This window comes from Bos javanicus, chromosome 9, assembly GCF_032452875.1.
Source record: "Bos javanicus breed banteng chromosome 9, ARS-OSU_banteng_1.0, whole genome shotgun sequence".
Taxonomy (NCBI): domain Eukaryota; kingdom Metazoa; phylum Chordata; class Mammalia; order Artiodactyla; family Bovidae; genus Bos; species Bos javanicus.
In genome coordinates this window covers 88385235-88406664 of record NC_083876.1, presented here as the reverse complement: position 1 = coordinate 88406664, position 21430 = coordinate 88385235, and the positions used below count along the sequence as shown (strand labels likewise).

The 21430-nt window shown below is 43.2% G+C and overlaps 1 protein-coding gene across 1 annotated transcript in view; it reads right to left on the bottom strand.

Moving 5' to 3' along the window:
• The window catches only part of AKAP12 (A-kinase anchoring protein 12), a 112981-nt gene that overhangs the window by 37869 nt on the left and 53682 nt on the right, over positions 1–21430 (bottom strand). Inside the window, exon 3 of the mRNA XM_061428331.1 lies at positions 12819–12933. Coding sequence (XP_061284315.1) covers positions 12819–12933 — 115 coding nt within the window. The remainder of the gene's footprint in view (positions 1–12818; positions 12934–21430) is intronic.

Genomic DNA, 21430 nt, shown 5'->3' with positions numbered 1-21430 from the left:
GGAAAGAACAGTATCAAGTTTAATTTAAAGAAATCCTTTTGTGCTAAGCAAATAATTCCTCTAACAACATCATTCAAATGTACTTTTGTAAATTATACTCTTCCTGAAACTATTAAATAATCAATAATTCTGAGGGGGAAAAGAAAAAAAAGATCCCGCATGCCACAGCTAAGACCCACGCAGCTAAACAAATAAAAGTATTTAAAAAAAAAAAAAAAGATGAAATCTAACCTTGAGGACATATTCCAAGAATAAAGAGATGCAAACTACATGGGGAAAAAAGCTTTCCTTAGAACCATTCTAGAAGTTCTAAAATCGGAAGAATAGTAATCCCCAAAAGAGATCAAAGAAAAAGAGGGAAAAGCAAGATATAGCTTCCTAGGAGTGAAGTTTCATAGCTTCCTAGGAATGAAGTTTCTAGACCCAAGAGGTCACATGAACCCAGCGTGTTGACTCAATGGATTCACATGAAGATTCATCACTCTAAAATCTTCACAAGACGGAGGACGAAAAGGACTCTGTGAGCCAATGAGCTACCCAGGGGATTAAGATCAGAACAGCATCAGGTGCCAATGGTAATAATACATTTATCAACGTGACAATGATAGAATCCTAGTGCATCAGAACACAGAGCAGAAATTAACACAAGTGGGGGACACTCAGGGCCAAGGCTTGATGAGCTTGAGGAAATCGTCGGATTTCTGTACACTGAGCTTACAAAGGGAGGCCACGAAGCTTTTTGATGGAGATTACTGTTTTACATCATCCACTTCCACTTTATTTTTTTTTAAAGCTATGTTTTATTTATTTATTTGGCTGTACCAGATCTCAGTTGTGGCATGCAGGATATTCCATCTTCCTTGAGGTACTCGAATCTTTTTTTTTTTTTTAAGTTGCGGTATGGGAACTCTTGTGCTCGCTAAGGCAGCACATATGACATGCAAATTCATGAAGCATTCCACATTTTGGGGGGCTTCCCTGGTGGCTCAGTTGGTAAAGAATCCACCTGCAATGCAGGAGACCTGGGTTCGATCACTGGGTTGGGAAGATTCCCTGGAGAAGGGAATGGCTAACCACTTCAGTATTCTCGCCTGGAGAATTTCATGCAATGTATAGTCCACAGGGTCACAAACAGTTGGACACGACTGAGCGACTTTCACTTTTTCTTTCATGGGAACTCTTAATCGAGGCATGTGGGATCTAGTTCCCTGACCAGGGATTGAACCCAGGCCCCCTGCATTGGGAGCATGGAGTCTTAGCCACTGGACTGGTCTGCCAGGGAAGTCCTGACACCCACTTTTTTACAACTAACAATGCCTGGGATGTGGGGGTGGGGGTGGGGGAAATCTTCCACTTTATTTACAACAATTACTTAGGGCTTCCTAGGTGGCTCAGTGGTAAAGAATCTGCTTGCCATTGCAGAAGATGCTGGTTTGATCCCTGAGTCAGAACAATCCCCTGGAGAAGGAAGTGGCAACCCACTCCAGTATTCTTGCCTGGGAAACCCCATGGACAGAGGAACCTGGCCAGGTACAGTCCACCGGGTCACAAAGAGTTGGACATAACTTAGCAACTAAATAATAACAACAATGACTTGGAAAGTGGAATTTCTCCTATTTGTATCCCTAACTGCTCCATCATGTAAGGCTGTCTGCTTACCATCACGGTGAGTGGCGTACCAAAAGGGATGAGCAACAATTTGTCACGTGTCATTTGTCATGTTTTCTTTCATTGACATGGTCTTCATTCTATCTGACGGTAGTTCCTCTGACAACATCCTTGATAGGGGACCTCCTTTCTATGCTTCTGTATCAGTTTACTTTTCTACACCAATCAATTTTTTCAGTACTTAATCCTTGGTTTAAAGCAAACTAAGTTGTTCTCATGTTTGTGAAGAGTCTGAGAAATAAACTACTCTTTAAAAGTGGGAATATTGAAATTAAAACCCAGTTATGCTTGGCAAGCGTCCATCAAGGACATCCATATCTGAACGTATACATCAGCCCTGGCACTTTTCTGTGAATGTGAGGCAGCTTGTTTTCTCTGGGGACGTTCTGCCTGCAGGAGAAAAGATCAAAGACACGATAAACGTGTCTTGGAGGGCCACGGTGTGGAAAAGGGAGCTGAGTTTGTGCTTTGTGGTTCCAGAAGGCAGCGCTAGGAGCCGGCGGCAGTTGGTGGGGGTATATTTTCACTCCGGTGGAATAACGGGTTTCCTTTTATGGAGAGACTCCCCAAACCTTCAGAGTTTAAGCGGAAGAGCCTCCTATGTGGGAGCAGGAGCCTGGCATAGACAGCCTCGAAGTTCCTTCTCCCTGAGGCTTCTGGGTCCCAAACCCGGCTTTCTGGCTGTCAATCATGAACGCAGGTGTCATGGGCTCAACTGCATACTCTCCAGATTCATACGATGCAGCCCTAACTTTTGACACGTGGAAATGTAGCTTTATTTGGAGAGACACCTTTCACAAAGATGACTAAGTTAAAATGAGAGTGGACCCGAATGCAACCTGACTGGTGCCTTATGAGAGGCCATTAGGACACACAGAGACACCCGGGGTGGGCAAGGCCACGGGGCCAGAGCGAGAAGGCGGCATCGAGAAGCCGCGGCCGAAACCAAACCTGACGCCACCTTGGTCTTGACTTCCCAGCCTCCAGGACTGTGAGAAAATACATGTCTGATATTGAAACCAGCCGTTCTGTGATGTATTATTTTGGCCGCCCCAGCAAACTAACACAGCAGGATAACTGCCTCATGCTTTGGTGTCAGCTGAAACAGGTACATTTTAAGACACATTAAAGCAACCGGTTCATTCAGTTAATTCAATCTAGCATGTATCAATTTTCACCAAAAGTAACTAATGCATGCATTGTTAACTGAGGGGTGGGGTGGGGCTGCCTGATATCACATTGTGAAAGTGAAAGTTAGTCACCCAGTCGTGTCTGACTCTTTGCGACCCCATAGACTGTAGCCCATCAGGCTCCTCTGTCCATGGAATTCTCCAGGCAAGAATTATGGAATGGGTTGTCATTTCCTTCTCCAGGTATCACACTGAACCTACTCGTTAATTATAAAAGCAGTTAACAAACATTCAAAGTATGATGCTTAAGAACAAGGCTCAAGTGATAGGCTAAAAAGCTGTAGAACTTAAGCTCTTCCAGAGATACATACAAATATAGATCAGAGGATGTACATTCTCAAAGCATCCTTTCATATAATACAGGGACATTGTGCTTGGAACATACAATGCCAGAACCATCTGGGGGATGCTATATTAAGTGAAACTGTGGCTGTTTTAAGAATGTCTTTGAGAAAACATCTAAAGGATTTTTATTCAATAAATGCTAAATTTAATGTTTCCATTCATGGCTTCATCACCATTAGAAAAAACCACTTATTGCCATGGTCCCGCCAAGGAAAAGTCTGAATCTTGGCAGGTTATGTAGACAAGTCCACAGGCCATCTTACCTAGGCTCCTCCTCACCTGGGCCAGAGCATCCATCCTATTCATGGGTGTACAGAGCATTCACCCTCTTCATGGGTGCCCTGGAAAACTGCAGCCATCTGTAGGTAAAGCTTAGCAGTAATTTAAGATTACTGACAAGTCTTTGGGGGCCTTTATCAACAGTTTTCACTCATCTTACTGGGCCAGAACCAGATGCTATTACATGATTCCCATCTTACTTTGTGGCCACACTTAGGAAGCTCCTATCTTTCTTTCATATCTAAATAATTACATAGGGAGACTTTCTTGAATGCTTTCCCAGCTGAACTTTTTGTTCATTAAAGTAAAACTTCAGAGACTTCTCTGGCGGTCCAGTGGTTTAGACCCCATGCTTCCGATGCAGGGGTCACGGGTTTGATCCCTGGTCAAAGAACCAAGATTCCACACACTGCATGTTGTCGTTCAGTCACACATGCCCTCCTCCCCCCAAAAACCCAACAAACACTAAAATAAAAAAGCAAAACTTCAAATCTAGAAAATGGCTTATAAGATCAGACTGCAAAGAAGAGCATAAAAGTGTTTTTATAAAAAGGCATAATGAAATTGCCAAGTAGATCCCTACCTACCCAAAGTCACCTGTGTATCTTCACTGGCTCATCCATCATTTGGTTATTTTAATGCCTGTATTTCCAGCACTTATGATGTGACTCAGTCATAGAATTTCAGAGATGGATGAGGATGTTCATTTTACAGATGGAAACTGATGCTCAATGAGATAAAGGGATGTATTCAACTCAAGGTCACAGAAAAAGAGAAAGGCAGCCTGGCCCGGGTTTTACTCTCCTGCATTGAACTGATGGACAGAAGTCTTACTCATTCTTTCTCCCCTTCACACCAAATTTTTCAAGTTACAATGAAAGCAAAGTTTCATCGCCCTGGCAGACTTAAATATACTTCAGAGAGGGAAAAAAAATCTCTATATAGCTTGGTTGTTAGTTACTGAAAAATAAATCTGTGTTTCTTTAAAGATGAAAGCAACAGAGTATTTGTACCAGAAATTTGTCAATGACATAAGTAATTTCAGAGAGGCACGCTAAAAATATTGCTGCGGAGCAGAGGGCTGAATTAAAACCAGTTCCCAGAAACTGCAGACTGTAGGACTTTTGCCTAAGTTCAAGGCCTATTTTGTGAGTGTTTCAAAACATTACAAAACAGGATACAGCTTGAGAAAATGTCATGCAATAATACTGTATTTGAAATACCAGAGTGTTGGAAGGGAGACCCCTCTCTCTGTCTACCCAGCCCTCACATGTGAGAGCATTGCTGGGAGTTATCATTTAATTGCAGGCAGGTCAGGGTCTGATTTCATGTTTCCAGGCAACAACACCTGGATAACCAATGGTGGGCACCTTCAGAGCCCAGCACTGAAAAGCAGCTTTGTTAGTGCTAATGCAACACAGGAAACAAACAGAGCCTTGGATACACCTAAAGAGCCCTGCATCTGGGGATGCAGGGAATGAATTGATATAAAGGGAAAAATCAAACAGATCCTCCTCTCCCATATGAGTGAAAATGTAATATTGTTAACTCTAAGTTGAAAAACTCTGTGTTTTCACTTATCCAAGTACTATTTGTGAGGGACTTCCCTGGCAGTCCAGTGGTTAAGACTTGGTCTTCCAATGCAAGGGGTGTGGATTTGATCTCCTATTGGGCAGCTAAGATCCCACATGCCTTGCAGCCAAGAAATCAAAATAGAAACGGTATTGTAACAAAGTCAATAAACACTTCAAAAATGGCCCCCATAAAAAAAGAAATCTTTAAAAAATATTTTTTTGAGCACTTATTGGGCATCAGACATTGTTCTACGCTCAGGGGACTCAACATGGAAACATACAAATCCCATCCCCACCCCCCCATGCCAAGAAATCTCTGCTCTCACGGTTCTTCTTTTGTAGAGACAGGCATACTGAATGCCAGATGTTGACAACATCTGACATAGAGAAAGATAAAGGAAAGTGGGTAGTATTTGAGCAACAGGTGCGCCTTCATGAGAAAACTAACAAGGTACCAGTCATGTCACAAACTGAAGAACAAAAGGGACTAACTCATAAGAACATTTCTTCCTGGCTAGGAAAGCCACCTCTCACAGAAAAGCAAGTATTTTGCAGGGGGGAGGGGGTCATCTTTGAACACCGACCTGGAGCAGTGCTTGGGGTACTCAGTCTCCAGATAAAGTTATTAAATGATCAAAAAGCAAAGAACAACAACTTGTAACCTAAGAATGGATTTTCTGTAAGGTAACAAGTTCCACGGGGAGAGTTATGAGCACTTGGAAATAACCTCTGGCCTTTCCCTACCTCAAAGGTTCCAAACACCAGAAGCTGGAAGATTTAAACAGCAAATTCTATTTGGCCAGGACTGTGACATCAGCACCATCAGAGACATGAAATTCTTCACAATGCTGAAAATTCAGCTTGTTGATAACCTCCATTTTTGTTACTATATCTGTGGGGAATATATCAGAATGTAGGAAAGTAGAACCTTGAGAAAGGTAAGGAGCACACTCTCTTAAAGACCGCTGCTGTGGGACTTCCTTGATGGCCCCATGGCTAAGACTCCACGCTTCCATTTCAGGGAGCCCAGGTTCCATTCCTGGTCCGGGAACTAGATCCCACATGCGCGCAACGAAGATCAAAGATCTTGCGTGCCTCCACTAAGACCCGATGCGGATGAATAAATAAGACTTTTGGGGCTTCCCTGGTGGCTCAGTGGTAAAGAATCTGCCTGTCAATGCAGAGACACAGGTTCGATCCCTGGTCAGGGAAGATCCCACGTGCCACGGAGCAACTAAGCCCGTGCATCACAGCTACTGAGCCCCTGCTCTAGAACCCGGGAGCCGCAACCACTGAACCCACACACCCTAGAGCCTGTGCTCTGCAACGCAAGAAGTCACCAGAGTGAGAAGCCTGCGGACCACAAGAGAGTGGCCCCTACTCACTGCAACTAGAGACAAGCCCACGCAGCAACAAGCACCCAGCACAACCAAAAATAAATAAATAAGTTTAAAAAAGACGTTTGCTTTAAGTGACAAGATGGGGGATGGGGGGGGTTGGGGGTTGTTTATTTTTCTTGGTGGTGAGGAGGCATTTTCTAGGACCACTCCCAGGTCAGAGGGATCAGAGCTTTGTTCCACGTGCATGGTTCCAGCAGAAACCTCCTCATCGCGCTGTTCAGCAGAGCAAAACCTGCTCCCCAGGGTGCTGGCTGATACCTGCGGTTGACCCCAGAGGAGCAAATGGCAAGGGCAGAGGTTCCAACAGCAGCTCCATCGCATCTGGTGCAAATGCCCGCACTCAGGGTATGCAAACAGTATAAGGGATATGTGAACAAAAATTCAAAAACCAAGGACAGGATCACCACTGTGTGTGTTCTTTCACACAAGCAAATCTGGCCTGGGAAGGATGGAGAAAACATAACATCCACGGGCTTCATCACATTTGCTGTAGCTACTCTGCAGAAAGACAAATCTCCAAGAACCCCAGAAACAAATGCCTTGTAAATGACACATTCAGATGGTCTCAGAGCACAGTCACGTGACTGCTCATATACGGCAATGAGTTTTGGAGGCTTTAACAAGTATGTGATTATCAAAACAAAGAGGTCTTAAGTTTTTTGATTTTGCAATACTGACTTTCCTCATCTGTTTGCGCCTGGGAAGGATGGAGAAAACATAACATCCACGGGCTTCATCACATTTGCTGTAGCTACTCTGCAGAAAGACAAATCTCCAAGAACCCCAGAAACAAATGCCTTGTAAATGACACATTCAGATGGTCTCAGAGCACAGTCACGTGACTGCTCATATACGGCAATGAGTTTTGGAGGCTTTAACAAGTATGTGATTATCAAAACAAAGAGGTCTTAAGTTTTTTGATTTTGCAATACTGACTTTCCTCATCTGTTTGCAAAGAAAATAATCTGATCAATGTATCAGTTCAGTCCGACTCTTGGTGACCCCATGGACTGCAGCACCTCAGGCTTCCCTGTCCATCACCAACTCCCGGAGCTTGCTCAACTCATGTCCATCGAGTTGGTGACGCCATCCAACCATCTCATCCTCTGTTGTTGCCTTCTACTTCTGCCCTCAATCTTTCCCAGTATCAGGGTATTTTCCAATGAGTCAGCTCTTTACGTCAACGGATACTTGAAAAGAAAATCTAAAATTTTAATTTGTAGAAACTTGAAATTTAAAGTTGGACCCAGATCAAGACAGAATTTTAAAAAAATCCTTCTTGTTCAGGCACTCATAGAGATTCATAGAAAACCATATAAGCCACAGACTATAGAGCAAATGACAATCTGAGGTGGGAGGGTTCTTTGTTAAAATCAGAATCAGGGACTTCCCTGGTGGTCCAATACTTAGGACCCTGTGTTTTCACTGCAGGGGCATGGGTTCGATCCCTGGTCAGGGAACTAAGATCCCACATGCTGCTAGGTGAGGGCAAAATAAAACAAAATCAGCATAAGATTTTCCACAAAACTAATGGCACTTGTGAAGCTCCTATGAATGCTGGGTGTGGCATGGCTAGATAGAGCTTTCTGGTTGGAAAAAAGTTGTATTTCTATATAAGTAGTTGTGATGAATGATAAATTGCCTAAAAAAGAACTCAGAAGGGACTAACTCCAAGGCTAAAGTTCAGTTCAGTTCAGTTCAGTTCAGTTGCTCAGTCATGTCCAACTCTTTGAGACCCCATGAATCGCAGCACGCCAGGCCTCCCTGCCCATCACCATCTCCCGGAGTTCACTCAAACTCATGTCCATCGAGTCAGTGATGCCATCCAGCCATCTCATCCTCTGTTGTCCCCTTCTCCTCCTGCCCCCAATCCCTCCCAGCATCAGAGTCTTTTCCAATGAGTCAACTCTTCGCATGAGGTGGCCAAAGTACTGGAGTTTCAGCTTCAGCATCATTCCTTCCAAAGGCTAAAGTAACTTGCTATAAATTGCTTTTTAAAAAAAATTTTAATAAATATTTGTTTTCATGCTAATTGTATATTCTCTAAAAGAAAGCCCCCAGAATTACATAATCTTCAAGCTTCCTTCAACACACATATACACACATACACACAAACGTATATCTGAAACTTATTGCATAGTTTAGAAAATATTTAATAAGCAGATCTCGTTTTCTATCATTTAAAGAAAGGTTACAAGGAAACAGGATTTCATTTTCATTATGGGAAGAGGCTTGGTTCTGAATTACCAGTATTTCTGGTTTCAGAAAACAAGCAAGCAAGTCAAAGTGGGAAAATATTGTGCATTCTGGCTGTGTCCAAATATTGTCTGTCACTTTAAATCAAAACCTTTCTAGGAGAAATGTCCCTCATTTGTAGCTTTCTCCTCTCCTGTCCATTGGTCCACCTAAGGCAGGAGCAAATGCCACTGTGAGCCAATCCTCCTAGGGGCCAAAATGGCTCAGACCTTTTCTTACTGAAATGGGCAAGAGCAGAAACCAAGGTACCCAAAATCCTACAGCTAAGCATTACATACCAGATTATGTCTCTATTTACATTGCAGTAAGCTGATATGCAGAACACAGTCATATCTGACTTTTTTAACCCCATGAACTGCAGCACGCCAGGCTTCCCTGTCCTCCACTATCTCCTGGAGTTTGCTCAAATTCATGTCCATTGACTCAGGTGATGCTATCCAACCATCTCATCCTCTGTTGCTCCCTTCTCCTCCTTCCCTCAATTTTTCCCAGCATCAGGCTCTTTTCCAATCAATCAGTGGGAACAGAATCACTTTTGGTAAAAATGTTTGCTCCTTGGATGAAAAGTTATGACCAACCTAGACAGCATATTAAAAAGCAGAGGCATTACTTTGCCAACAACAGTCCATCTAGCCAAGGCGATGGTTTTTTCAGTGGTCTTGTGTGGATGTGAGAGTTGGACTATAAAGAAGGCTGAGGGCCGAAGAATTGATGCTTTTGAACTGTGGTGTTGGAGAAGACTCTTGAGAGTCCCTTGGACTGCAAGGAGATCCAACCAATCCATCCTAAAGGAAATCAGTCCTGAATGTTCATTGGAAGGACTGATGCTGAAGCTGAAACTCCAATACTTTGGCCACCTGATGCAAAGAACTGACTCACCTGAAAAGACCCTGATGCTGGGAAAGATTGAGGGTAGGAGGAGAAGGGGACGACAGAGGATGAGACGGTTGGATGGCATCACCGACTCAATGGACGTGAAGTTTGAGTAAGCTCTGGGAGTTGGTGATGGACAGGGAGGCCTCGTGTGTGCTGCAGTCCATGGGGTTGCAAAGAGTCGGACATGACTGAAGGACTGAACTGAACTGAACTGAATCACAGGGCTGAAAAGTGAAAGAAATCCCATCTGGACTAAAGAAAGATAGCCAGATCTCTAGTAAACGTGCCACAGATTAGATAGGATTCCAGGCTACCTGGGATGTTCTGGGAATAAGGGCATCTGCTGCAGCCTCTCCCTTTTCTTATCAACACTCCACACCAGTCAGATCGAAAGCCCCCTCGAGGCATATTTCAGTGATCTGCATTGCCTGAATACTTTCTAAACTCCCCTCAGCTTTCAGAAGAGCTCTCTAACCCAGCCCCTTTTCCCTTCTGGGTCTCCATTCTGCCCCTTGCTCAGTGGACAAGCCTGTGGATGTGTCCTGCACAGCTCGTGCTTGGGGAGATGCTGGTCTGGGTTTAAATCAAGACAGGACCCGTCTCATCGGGTTACTGCTAGAGGTCATTCTGCACAAAAAGTGCACCTCCAGGACCCAGGATCCTAAAAGAAATCAACCCTGAAGGTCTGACGCTGAAGCTGAAGCTCCATTACTTTGGCCACTTGACGTGAACAGCTGACTCATGGGAAAACACCTTGATGCTGGGGAAGACTGGGCAGGAGGAGAAGGGGGCGAAAGAGGATGAGATGGGTGGACGGCATCACTGACTCAATGGACATGAGTTTAAGCAAACTCCAAGAGATACTGGAGGACGGGGAAACCTGGCATGCTGCAGTCCATGGGGTCGAGGAGTCGGACACGACTTAACAACTGAACTGAACTGAACCGGGACCCACAGTAAACGCTTGTGAAGTGTCAGCTGTTTTATTTCCCACCCCCACCCCTTGGCTGGCAGCCCTTGTCCCAACAAATCTAAACTCAACCTCCCCTCAGGCCCCAGACCTCATCCTACTCCCTGATCTCAAACAAGGGTTTCATCAGAGCTCTAAGGAGCTCTTGTCTCTTGCAAGATTCATTAATCACCATGTTGCCCGGTCTCAACCTCATTTTCATCTTATGGATCCTTCCATGTACTCGCGTATCTCCCCTGATGGGCCATTTTAGCTTTTTCCATCTTTCCTGAAGCACGGGGCACAGTGACTTGGCTATGGAAGGCTCCAAAAAGGCTGTGGCTTGATTTGATTCAGAGGTTAACCATGGGAAGGACAGAGCGTGGGACTTTGGAGTCTGAGTTGGGGCCGTTCCAATTATTTTGGTAGAGATCATTTGAAACTCTGACACAGGCTGTGCAGATCCTCCTTGTGTGAGACTATGTATTTCTAACTTTATAGGGTGCCTGTGGTGCTAGAGAAGGATCACAATTCCCACCAACTTCAAAAGCAGCTCCCTGCTTGCAGCAGCTCCACAGGGGCGGTGAACACAGGAGAAACAGGTTCCACATGTTAGATGAACCTCATCTCACCGAGGCAATGGCCAGTCTCCTTTCACAAGACTTTTCCCTTCATTTGTCTTTTTCACATTACATGTAAGCATCCGTTTACCATATGCCATCATTCTGTACATCCACAGGAGTTATTAAATCATTCCTTTATGACTAAACAAGATGATGAGACAAGAAACAAGAACAAAGGAAAGTTCTTCTTCCCTTGCAAGAGCCCAACTTGTCAAGGTGCTTGATTCTGACCCTGAGGTATGGTCCCCACCCCGTCCATGGGCTGAAATCAAACCAGTGATAATGTGGTCTCACAGATTTGCTTTCCAATAACCACCCCTCTATGATTTCTGGGATAAAGGTTATAACATGCGCAGTATATTATAGTTGGAGCAAAGAGGTGTGCACCCTGAAATATGTTGTTATTGTTCAGTTGTTAAGTTGTGTCCGACTCTTTGTGACCCCATGAACTATAGCATGCCAGGCTTTCCTCTCCCTCACCATCTCTTAAAGTTTGCTCAAGTTCATGCCCATTGAGTTGGTGACACCATCCAACCATCTCATCCTCTGCCACCTTATTCTTTTGCTTTCAATCTTTCCCAGCATGAGGGTCTTTTTGAATGAGTCAGCTCTTCCCATCAGGGGGCCAAAGTATTGCAGCTTCAAGCATCAGACCTTCCAATGAATATTGAGGGTTGATTTCCTTTAAGATTGACTGCTTCGATCTCCTTGCTGTCCAAGGGACTCTCAAGAGTCTTCTCCAGCACCACAGTTTGAAAGTATCAATTTTTGGCGCTCAGCCTTCTTTGTCTAACTCTCACATCTGTACATGACTACTGGAAAAACCATAACTTTGACTATCAGGACTTTGTCTGCAGTGATGCCTTTGCTTTTTACTATGCTGTCTAGGTTTGTCATAGCTCTCCTTCCAAGAAGCAAATGTCTTCTTGAAATACACACTACTAGAAAGAATTCACCTGCCAATTCAGAAGAAATGGGTTTGATTCCCCAATGCGAGAAGATCCTACATGCGACAGAGCAACTAAACCCACACACTACAACTACTGAAGCCTGTGTGCCCTAGAGGCAGTGCTCAGCCAACAAGAAAAGCCACTGCAATGAGAAGCCCAGGCACCGCTACTAGAGAGAGGCCCTTGCTCACCAAAACTAGAGAAAAGCCCGTGCAGCAACAAAGACCCAGCACAGCTGAAAATAAATAAATATAAAATACTTTAAATACATTAACAAAAAGAAAGCAATACAGACTACCAGAAAAATCTTCACAAGGGCAGTAGGCTACTCCAGAGTGAGAAATACTGACTCCTAAACCAAGACCCCAGCATTTTCAATAAGAATCCAACACCAGGCAAGTGGTTAGAACATGGCAACAATAACAACAACAACCAAAGCATGGTTTCAAGATAAGGATGTCTGAGAAAAATGAAAAAAAAAAAAAAAGACTTCATTTCATTATAAGCATTGCTATAACCTCCTATACCAAAATATGGGGGCTACAATGGATTGCTTTTGTTATCAGTATGATACTGAGAGTGTATGACAGGTAACACGACAGGGCAAATCCTGCCTAGGTTGTTTTTAATTGTCCTCTGAGGACTCCCTGTTGGTGTTGTTTGCCTTCCATCCCCTGGCTCTACCCAGAGCCAGGCAAGGCGGCTTACCATCTGTGACAGTCACTTCCTCCTCTTGGCCAATCAGGGCTTCCTCCTGGAGGCCGAGCTCGCCTTGCTCAGCTAAGCTGTTGACGGTGGACAGCTGGCCATTCTTCTGCAGGAGCTACGGGGAAGACAAAACCATGTAAACTTGATTTCAATCTTCATGACCAAGTTAGAAACAAAACCGTAAATTCAAGAATATAAATCATCTAGAGGAGAAATGCAGAGAAATGGAGGGTTAGTGACAATGAAGATGTAAGCTTTTCTTTTTTTTTTTTCCCATTGGAATGATCCAGCTATCTTATAAAAGATACAGGGAGCTATAAGTCAGCAGATAGGGCTTTGTATCTGGGTAAAGGTACACACCATTCACACATTCATTCATTCTTCTGGAAACCACTCACAGGCAAGATACACATACCCATCATTCCAGGCCTACTCGAGATGTCACAGTGACTAAGGCGGGTGTGGTCCCAGATGCTTTGAGCTTACAAACTACCATGGAAGACATGCATGTGTGCATGCTAAGTTGCTTTAGTCCTGTCCGACTCTTTGCGACCCTATGGACTGTAGCCCACCAGGCTCCTCTGTCCATGGGATTCTCCAGGCAAGAATACTGGGGTGGGTTGCCATTTCCTTCTCCAGGAGATCTTCCTGACTCAGGAGTTGAACCCAGGTCTCCTGCTTTGCAGGTAGAGTCTTAACCACTGAGCTACCAGCGAAGCCCTGGAAAGCAAGGAAGGCAGACCTATGGAAGACAGACCTCTGAAAAACATTTTTTACTTTAAAATAATGTTTCCTTGTGATTAGATGTAGGTTATGCATATTTGGCTGGAATATACCTAAGTGACAAGGTGTCCTCAGGGAAGAGGGCAGACATTTAAATAAATTACAGCTATGGAAGCTATCATGCAGGAGGAATACATACAGCACATGACAACAAACAGAAGGCCATGACCTAGGCTGGGGACAGGGGGGTTGTTAAGGCTTCTCAAAGGAAGTAAAGGGAAAGCTGAGCTCCAAGATGCCGGAGCAAGGGGTGTGTGAGCAAAAGGTAAAGGGGAGACAAGTGAGAAGGCCCTGTGGTTCAAAGGCTAGTGAACAAAGAAGAGACACCAAACATGTCTGTTCAAGAATCATTGTCCTTAAAAATATTACTAAAATGCTCGCTTGCAATCACCCCCATATGGATAGCCCATGCATGACAACAAAAGACCCAGTGTGATGAAACGAAGATCCTGTGTGCTTCAACTAACCAAATAAACAAACAAATAAATACTTTTTAAAAATAAAGTTTTAAGCCAAATGAAAATTGCACAATAACCATTAGGAACCTAAGAATTTTAACAATGCTTTATTTCTCATTTGCCTTAAAACCAACTTTGGGCAAATTCCCCGGCGGTCCAGCGGTTAGGACTCAGAGCTTTCACTGCCAAAGGTCTGGGTTCAATTCCTGGGTCAGGGAACTGAGATCCCACAAGTCAAGGGGCAGCCAAACAACAACAACAACTTAGGGAGGTGCTACTGTTCCATTTTACAGGTGAGGACACTGAGGATCAAAGTGATTACAGAAGGGGAGGCTGGCTGACCACAGGTCTCACAGCTCAGCCATGGCCCAAAGGCCAGGTTCACCACCAACTACTTCCAGGGAATTGCCAACAACAGATTTTGGAGGACCTGTTACCATGCACAATGATAAAATGCCTTAAAGAGTATCGCATAATACCCAGACCTGAGTTTTCCAAAGAAATCTCAAAGCTGGTCACTTTGTATGCATCATTTCATGCTGTTTACAGGCCAGTGGAGTACCCTGGCCAAATCACTGAGTTCTATCAGAGTCTTGAAGGGACTGGATCCAATTCAAGACAATCAATCCAGAAGGCTTGCACAGTGCTGAAATTGATTTCACCTGGCTGTTCCCTGCTCCCAGCAAAGATGCCCTTCAACTGTGAGAGCTGCCTCCTGAAATAATATCACTGTACTTTAATGCTCTCACTACAGATGGGATCACTGGCTTCAAAATGCCCATGCTGAGTCCACGTATTAGACACGATGCTCAGATTACATTTCCACTTAAAGTCTTCTCTTACCAAAATATGAAAGATGGGAGTTTTAAATGAAACTTAAAGACAAAAGCAGGGGAGACTGGGGTGGGGATGGGCTCTTGACAATGCTCATCAGCAAAAATGTTGGCATTTAAGAGTGTTTTAAGTAAAGTTCACCAGGTCCTATGCACAAGTTAGACGTAGATTTTACTAATAATGTGATTAAAAGCCAGTGGGGGAAAGCAAGAAATGCGAATTATTGTGGGCTACATGCTCAACAACTGGGCTTCCGGTAAAGAATCCGCCTGCAATGCAGGAGACATGGGTTTGATCCCTGGGTTGGGAAGATGTCCTGGAGAAGGGACTGGCTACCCACTCCAGTATTCTGGCCTGGAGAATCCTATGGACAGAGGATTCTGTCAGTCCATGGGGTCTCAAAGAGTCGGACATGACTGAGTGACTAAGCACAGCACAGCACAACACAGCACATGATCAACCTAAAAAATGTTTAAATAGACACCATGACATGGCAACCTAAGTGGGGGAATAAGAGACAGTTATTCTAATATCTCGCTCTCAAGGGATAAAAAGTTGGTTAACTGTGCTTCTAGTTTAGGATCCAGAACTCTGAAGTTTATGATAAAGTCTAAAGTTCTACAGAGTTTCTATGATTCTGAAAGATTTCTCACAATTCTTCGTGAATTGTCAAATCCAAGACATCTTCGGACGGAGCCAAATTGAGTATCTTTAAACTTGAGAGATTCTCTAGGCACACATTTCATCTATTCTTAGAAATTTTACACATATATCATGATGCACCGTAGATGATATAAAATAAAATGTATCTTTGAGATCACCCGCCATCCTTCTTTATCAAGTGTGATAAGTAAATTGTGTGGATTTCTTATTTCCAGTGACCACAGGGCAACGGTCTCTACCTCAGAAAATTGCTGATAACTTTGGTGACAATTTACAACAATGAGAGTACCAAACCTGAGTTTTGAGCTTATTGTATTATATGTATAGCTTGGGTCCAGCAAGGGGCGTTGTCTGGCACGTTCAAGCCTGAGACACACTGGTGCTACACACAATGACACACAATCCCCTGTGCTCTTACAGATGGGTAATTCACATTTTTGCAACCCAAAATATGTATATGTAGTGTCTTTTATTTCTTTTTCTCCCATTCTCAACCAGCTAATAATTCATACTATTATGAAGGGTTCAGGCATTTCTGAGAGTTATCAGTATGTTCAAATCACCTTGAATCACAAGAAATCTAACCCATGGTTCCTTAACGGTTAAGTTCCTTCTGTCTTTTCTATGAGTGTTTATATGCACACAAGCTTTCATTAATAAAAAAAAAACAAAAGGAGGGCTTCTCTAGTGGCTCAGTGGATGAGAATCTGCCTCCAATGCAGGAGACACGAATTCGATCCCTGAAGCAGGAAGATCCCACTTGCCAAGGAGCAACTAAGTCCACGCACCACAGCTATTGAGCCTGTGCTCTAGAGGCCAGAAGCCAAAACTACTGAACCCACAGGATGCCATCAGTGAAGTCTGTGCGCCCTAGGGTCCACGCTCCATAAGACTAGAAGCCACTGCAGTGAGAAGCCGGTCCACCGAAACTAGAAAGCAGCCCCCCACTCACTGCAACTACAGACAAACCAGCACAGCCATGAAGACCCAGCACAGCCAAAAATAAATAAGTAAAATTAATGTTTTTAAATGGAGGATACATGCTTTTATAACCTGGCTGCTTCACACATTGCAGAAGCATTTCTTTGTCACTAAACACATAACTGACTTGTGCTCGGTCTTTCTTTTCTCTGTAACTCGAACGCGCATAGATGACAAAGCTTTCCGTTAAGCCCAAAGAAACCCTGAAAGACATACAGACACAAGTCAGTGATCCACAAGATGGGAAGGGCTGGAGCCAGATCAGATGAGAAGGGTATTTAAATTAGGGAGAAAAACGGGTGGGATTGAAGTTTTCAAACTCATTTACTCTGAAGCTTCCTCACATAGCTTTATCCATCCACCTAGTTCTTAATGTCTTTTGAGATGAGAACTGGACTTCAAAGGCATGCTCTTTGCACTAAAACACAGCTAGCACCAGAAAACTTATTTTCCCACTGGATTTGTGCTTCAAAAACCGTAAACGCCTCCTTTGAGCAAATCAAAACCCTAAATGTTTTCAAGCTTATATCCCTTGAGTGGGTCAGCCAGAGTTTATTCCCGTAAAGTATTACCACATTACAACTAAACAAGCTTCGAAAGAAAAAAAAAAAATCCCGAATGCTTCCAACAACAGTGTTTTCCTTCTCATTCCTCCAAGAACAACAACTGAAAATTTCAACATGGTAGCCAAGGCATGGATTTCCCAGGCAGCTCAAGAAGTAAAGAATCTGCCTGCCAATGCAGGAGACGCAGGTTTGATCCCTGGGTTGGGAAGATCCACTGGAGTAGGAAGTGGCAACTCACTCCAGTATTCTTGCCTGGAAAATGCCAGACAGAGGGGCCTGGTGGGCTCCAGTATATGGGGTACTAAGAGTTGGACACAACTGAGCGTCAGCACATGAAGGCGTGGCAGAACAGCTACACAGTGTTTCCGCTTCGTTTTTTTTTTTTCTTTCTCCATAGGATGGTCCACAGCTTGCCCTGAAAGCCCCGGCAGAGTAGGAGTGTCATGCTCTTTAAAGAACATGCAGAACCATGAACACAACAGATGAAATTTTGACAGCTATCAGGACACTGGGGAAGAGAGGGTGAGCCTGTGAACCGTTTCCTTCACAGGAGCGATGCTAGCGGCTCCACGTGGCTCCACCTTCTCCCTGGAAGACCAGCACAGGTGGGAGTGGCTAGAGTCCTGCAGCCCGCGTGGCAGAACAGGCTCTGGGCACTACAATTGCTCCCAATAATGACAGCAAAACCCAAGAAGGAGAACTGTTACACGGCTGCCACCAGGAAAGAGCCAGCATCTTGTCAATATGAGGAGGACACATGCACACTGATGAGAATAAAAAAGATAATTGGAGGGGAGTTTAAATCCCATGACAAAACTTCTAAAGAAAACTCTTCAATGTGTTTTTTTCTTCAATTCTCATAGAAAGTGTTTGGAAAGCAAACCTTAATTTTAAAAGGTCAAACAGAAGAAAGCAAAAAAAAAAAAAAAAAAAAACCCAGAGAATAAAGTAGTAAATATCTTTGGAGAACAATTTGGAAACAGCTATAAAAACATTAAAGTGTGCATAACCGTTGGCTCCACCATCCCATGCCAATAGATACGGCTTTACATACCCAATAATTTATAAAAGCACAAAACTTTAAGAATCCATCGGTAGAAAGGAAGAGTTAAAATATCACATATCCATGTAACAGCGTTGAAAGGAATAAGGTAAATTTTAGTAGTAAATCTGCTGAAGGGGGTAGATGTCCCCAATTTAAGCAAAGAAAAGCAAGATGCTAAAGAATGTTTGACTCCTTTAAGTGTTTAAAATAAAACAAAAATAACTCACTAACAGGGAGGGAGCGGGGCAGAGGAGAGGAAGAGTGTTTGTTCCAATGTTTGTACAAGCATATTTTTTCCAAGTCTGGAATATAATATATTCTAAAACTTTATTAATGGCCATCTCTGTGGAATTTCTGTTGTTGTTTGGCTTTATTCTTCGGAGAGCAGTTAGGGGAACAGACATTCCCTTAACTTCACTTTATCGTTATAAAGGTGAAAATATTAATACTTTCAGGCCTAAAGTCCACAGGTTCTCAAAAGCTATCAGGATACTATGATCCTAGCTTTCCAAGGTTCATAAATCTTTCCAGATCATCTAAGCCAATGGACCAAACTGGCCTCATGGAGCTTTAACTCTTCTGTTCATTGTACCTCTAAATGGGATTAGCATATTAATGACCTCAGTCAAGCCATTACACAGAAAATACTGGGGAACTCCCTGGTGGTCCAGCGGTTAAGACTCCACGCTGTCACTGCTGAGGGCGTGGGTTTGATTACCGGTCAGGGAACTAAAATCCTACAAGCTACACTGTGCAGTCAGAAAACAACAATGGCTCAGACTATAAGTCACCATCGTGACAATACCAACCAGACTAGGTTATGTTTATGCAAAAATTTCCCCTCTAATTTAGGTGCAATTTACTGAACGCTATCAGAATCAGATCAGATCAGATCAGATCAGTCGCTCAGTCGTGTCCAACTCTTTGCAATCCCATGAATCGCAGCACGCCAGGCCTCCCTGTCCATCACCAACTCCCGGAGTTCACTGAGACTCAACGTCCATCGAGTCAGTGATGCCATCCAGCCATCTCATCCTCTGTCGTCCCCTTCTCCTCCTGCCCCCAATCCCTCCCAGCATCAGGGTCTTTTCCAATGAGTCAACTTTTCCCATAAGGTGGCCAAAGTACTGGAGTTTCAGCTTTAGCATCATTCCCTCCAAAGAAATCCCAGGGCTGATCTCCTTCAGAATGGACTGGCTGGATCTCCTTGCAGTCCAAGGGACTCTCAAGAGTCTTCTCCAACACCACACTTCAAAAGCATCAATTCTTCGGCGCTCAGCCTTCTTCACAGTCCAACTCTCACGTCCATACATGACCACAGGAAAAACCTTTTGTTTTAAAAAGTAACCATTTCTATTTTGAATGAATCTAACCAGAAAACTTTGCAAAACCCAATTACAGGCAGAAAGTTTTGTAAAATTCAGGTCTAAACATGGTATAAATCTTTAGAACAGAGAAAGGTAGAGAAGAGGGAATGGTTTAACTAATTTAATAGAATTGGTCCAATTCTTAACACTTAAGTCTGATTCTAACACTAACAACCCTTAAGGTCACTGTAAAAACAAAAGAAAAAAAGTCAGAGGATAAACAAAAAAATTATAGCTTAGAGTCAGAAACAATTTCTAAATGCCCCAAATATGGGAGGAGGGGGTGGTTACAGCATGTCTTCCAGGCATTAAAAATGCTATTAACAAAGCACATGAAATAGAGTTGCATTTTATGTTGTGACATTAAACTGAAAAAGCAAACTAAACAATTATACATTCAATATGATTATAAACATACACTAGAACATACCCCTAAAAAGCCAAACATATGGTAATATCAATATTACCAAATCACATGTGCCAAATAATCATTGGGGACGAAACTATGAATTTTTTACATTTTTCTGTTTTTCTGTGTTCTATATCTAATTCTTCTGATCACTTTTACAAGTGGGTGGTAGGGAAGAAGCTTTTCCTTCATGAAGTTACTTCGTTTTAATTTGCTTATTGTTAGTATGGCTGGGAGACAGTTAAGAAAATTTTTGTTTTACTGTGAAGTATTTTAGTTCTAATTTCTGCCAGTCACATGAATCTTCATGGGAAAAGAGACCTGCTTTAAGATAAAAACTTGACAGTGAAAAATCGTATTTCAGGAGCCTTTTCATAGAAACTAACCCCTGTTCACTCTCCAACCCTGGATGACATGGCACGCTCAGAAGCAGAGAGAAGGGCTGGGTGCTCCGGGCACGATGAAATGCTTCAGATCTAGGATTTTATAACTGTCCCATCACTGTCAGAGGCTGACACTTGGTGATTCCAGGTCAGCAAACAGGAGGAGCTAGGAGAGCTAGCTAGAGGGTCACACACCTGCCATTTACCTGATTTGTGGCCTCGGGAATGTTATTTAGCCTCTCATATGCTCTTCTCTTTTTCTGTAAAATGAGATGTAAATTCATTTTCACCCACCACAGTGAGTATCTGGAACATCACCCCGCACGTTAAGTTGCTAATAAGTCAACTATTAATGTAAGTGTTTAGCAATTTTTGCTCTACCATTCGCTCAATAACTTCAGTCTAATGGGGATGACTTGTCCCCTACTCATTTCCCCTCTAAAATGAATGCTCCAAGGGGACTTCCCTGGTGGTCCAGTGGTTAAGACGCTGCGCTTCCACCATGGAAGGGTGTGAGATTGATCCTTGGTTAGCGAACTAAGATACTGCATGCCACGTGGTTCAGCCAAAAAATAGAATAAATAAATAGTTAGACAAAACAAGATTGGCAAAATGTTCATTACAGTTGAAGTTGGGTAACGGGTACATGGAATTGGTTGTGATTCTCTACTTTTGTATATATTTTGAAATTTTCCAGAATTAAAAGAAAAAGCTTATTTTCTTTAGTGAAGCTTCTCAGAGTTTTTTGAGGTATTGCTGATAAAATCTGTATAGTCAAGAAAACCTCATTGCTGTCAAGAAAATTAAAAATTTTTTAAACAGTAGAATGTTTCACCCCTTGGCAAGGATTTAATTTCTAATTAGCTCAAGTATACAGTAAGCGGGGTTTTCCCGGTGGCTTAGATAGTAAAGAATATCCCTACAATGTAGGAGACCTGGGGTTAGATCCATGGCTCGGGAAGATCCCCTGGAGAAGGGAATGGCTACTCACTCCAGTATTCTTGCCTGGAAAATTCCATGGACAGAGGAGTCTGGGATAACAAAGAGTTGGACACGACTGGGCGACTAACACTTTCACTTTCTTCATATAGTAAGCAGGGCTAAGGGAATTCTCAAATAGTAA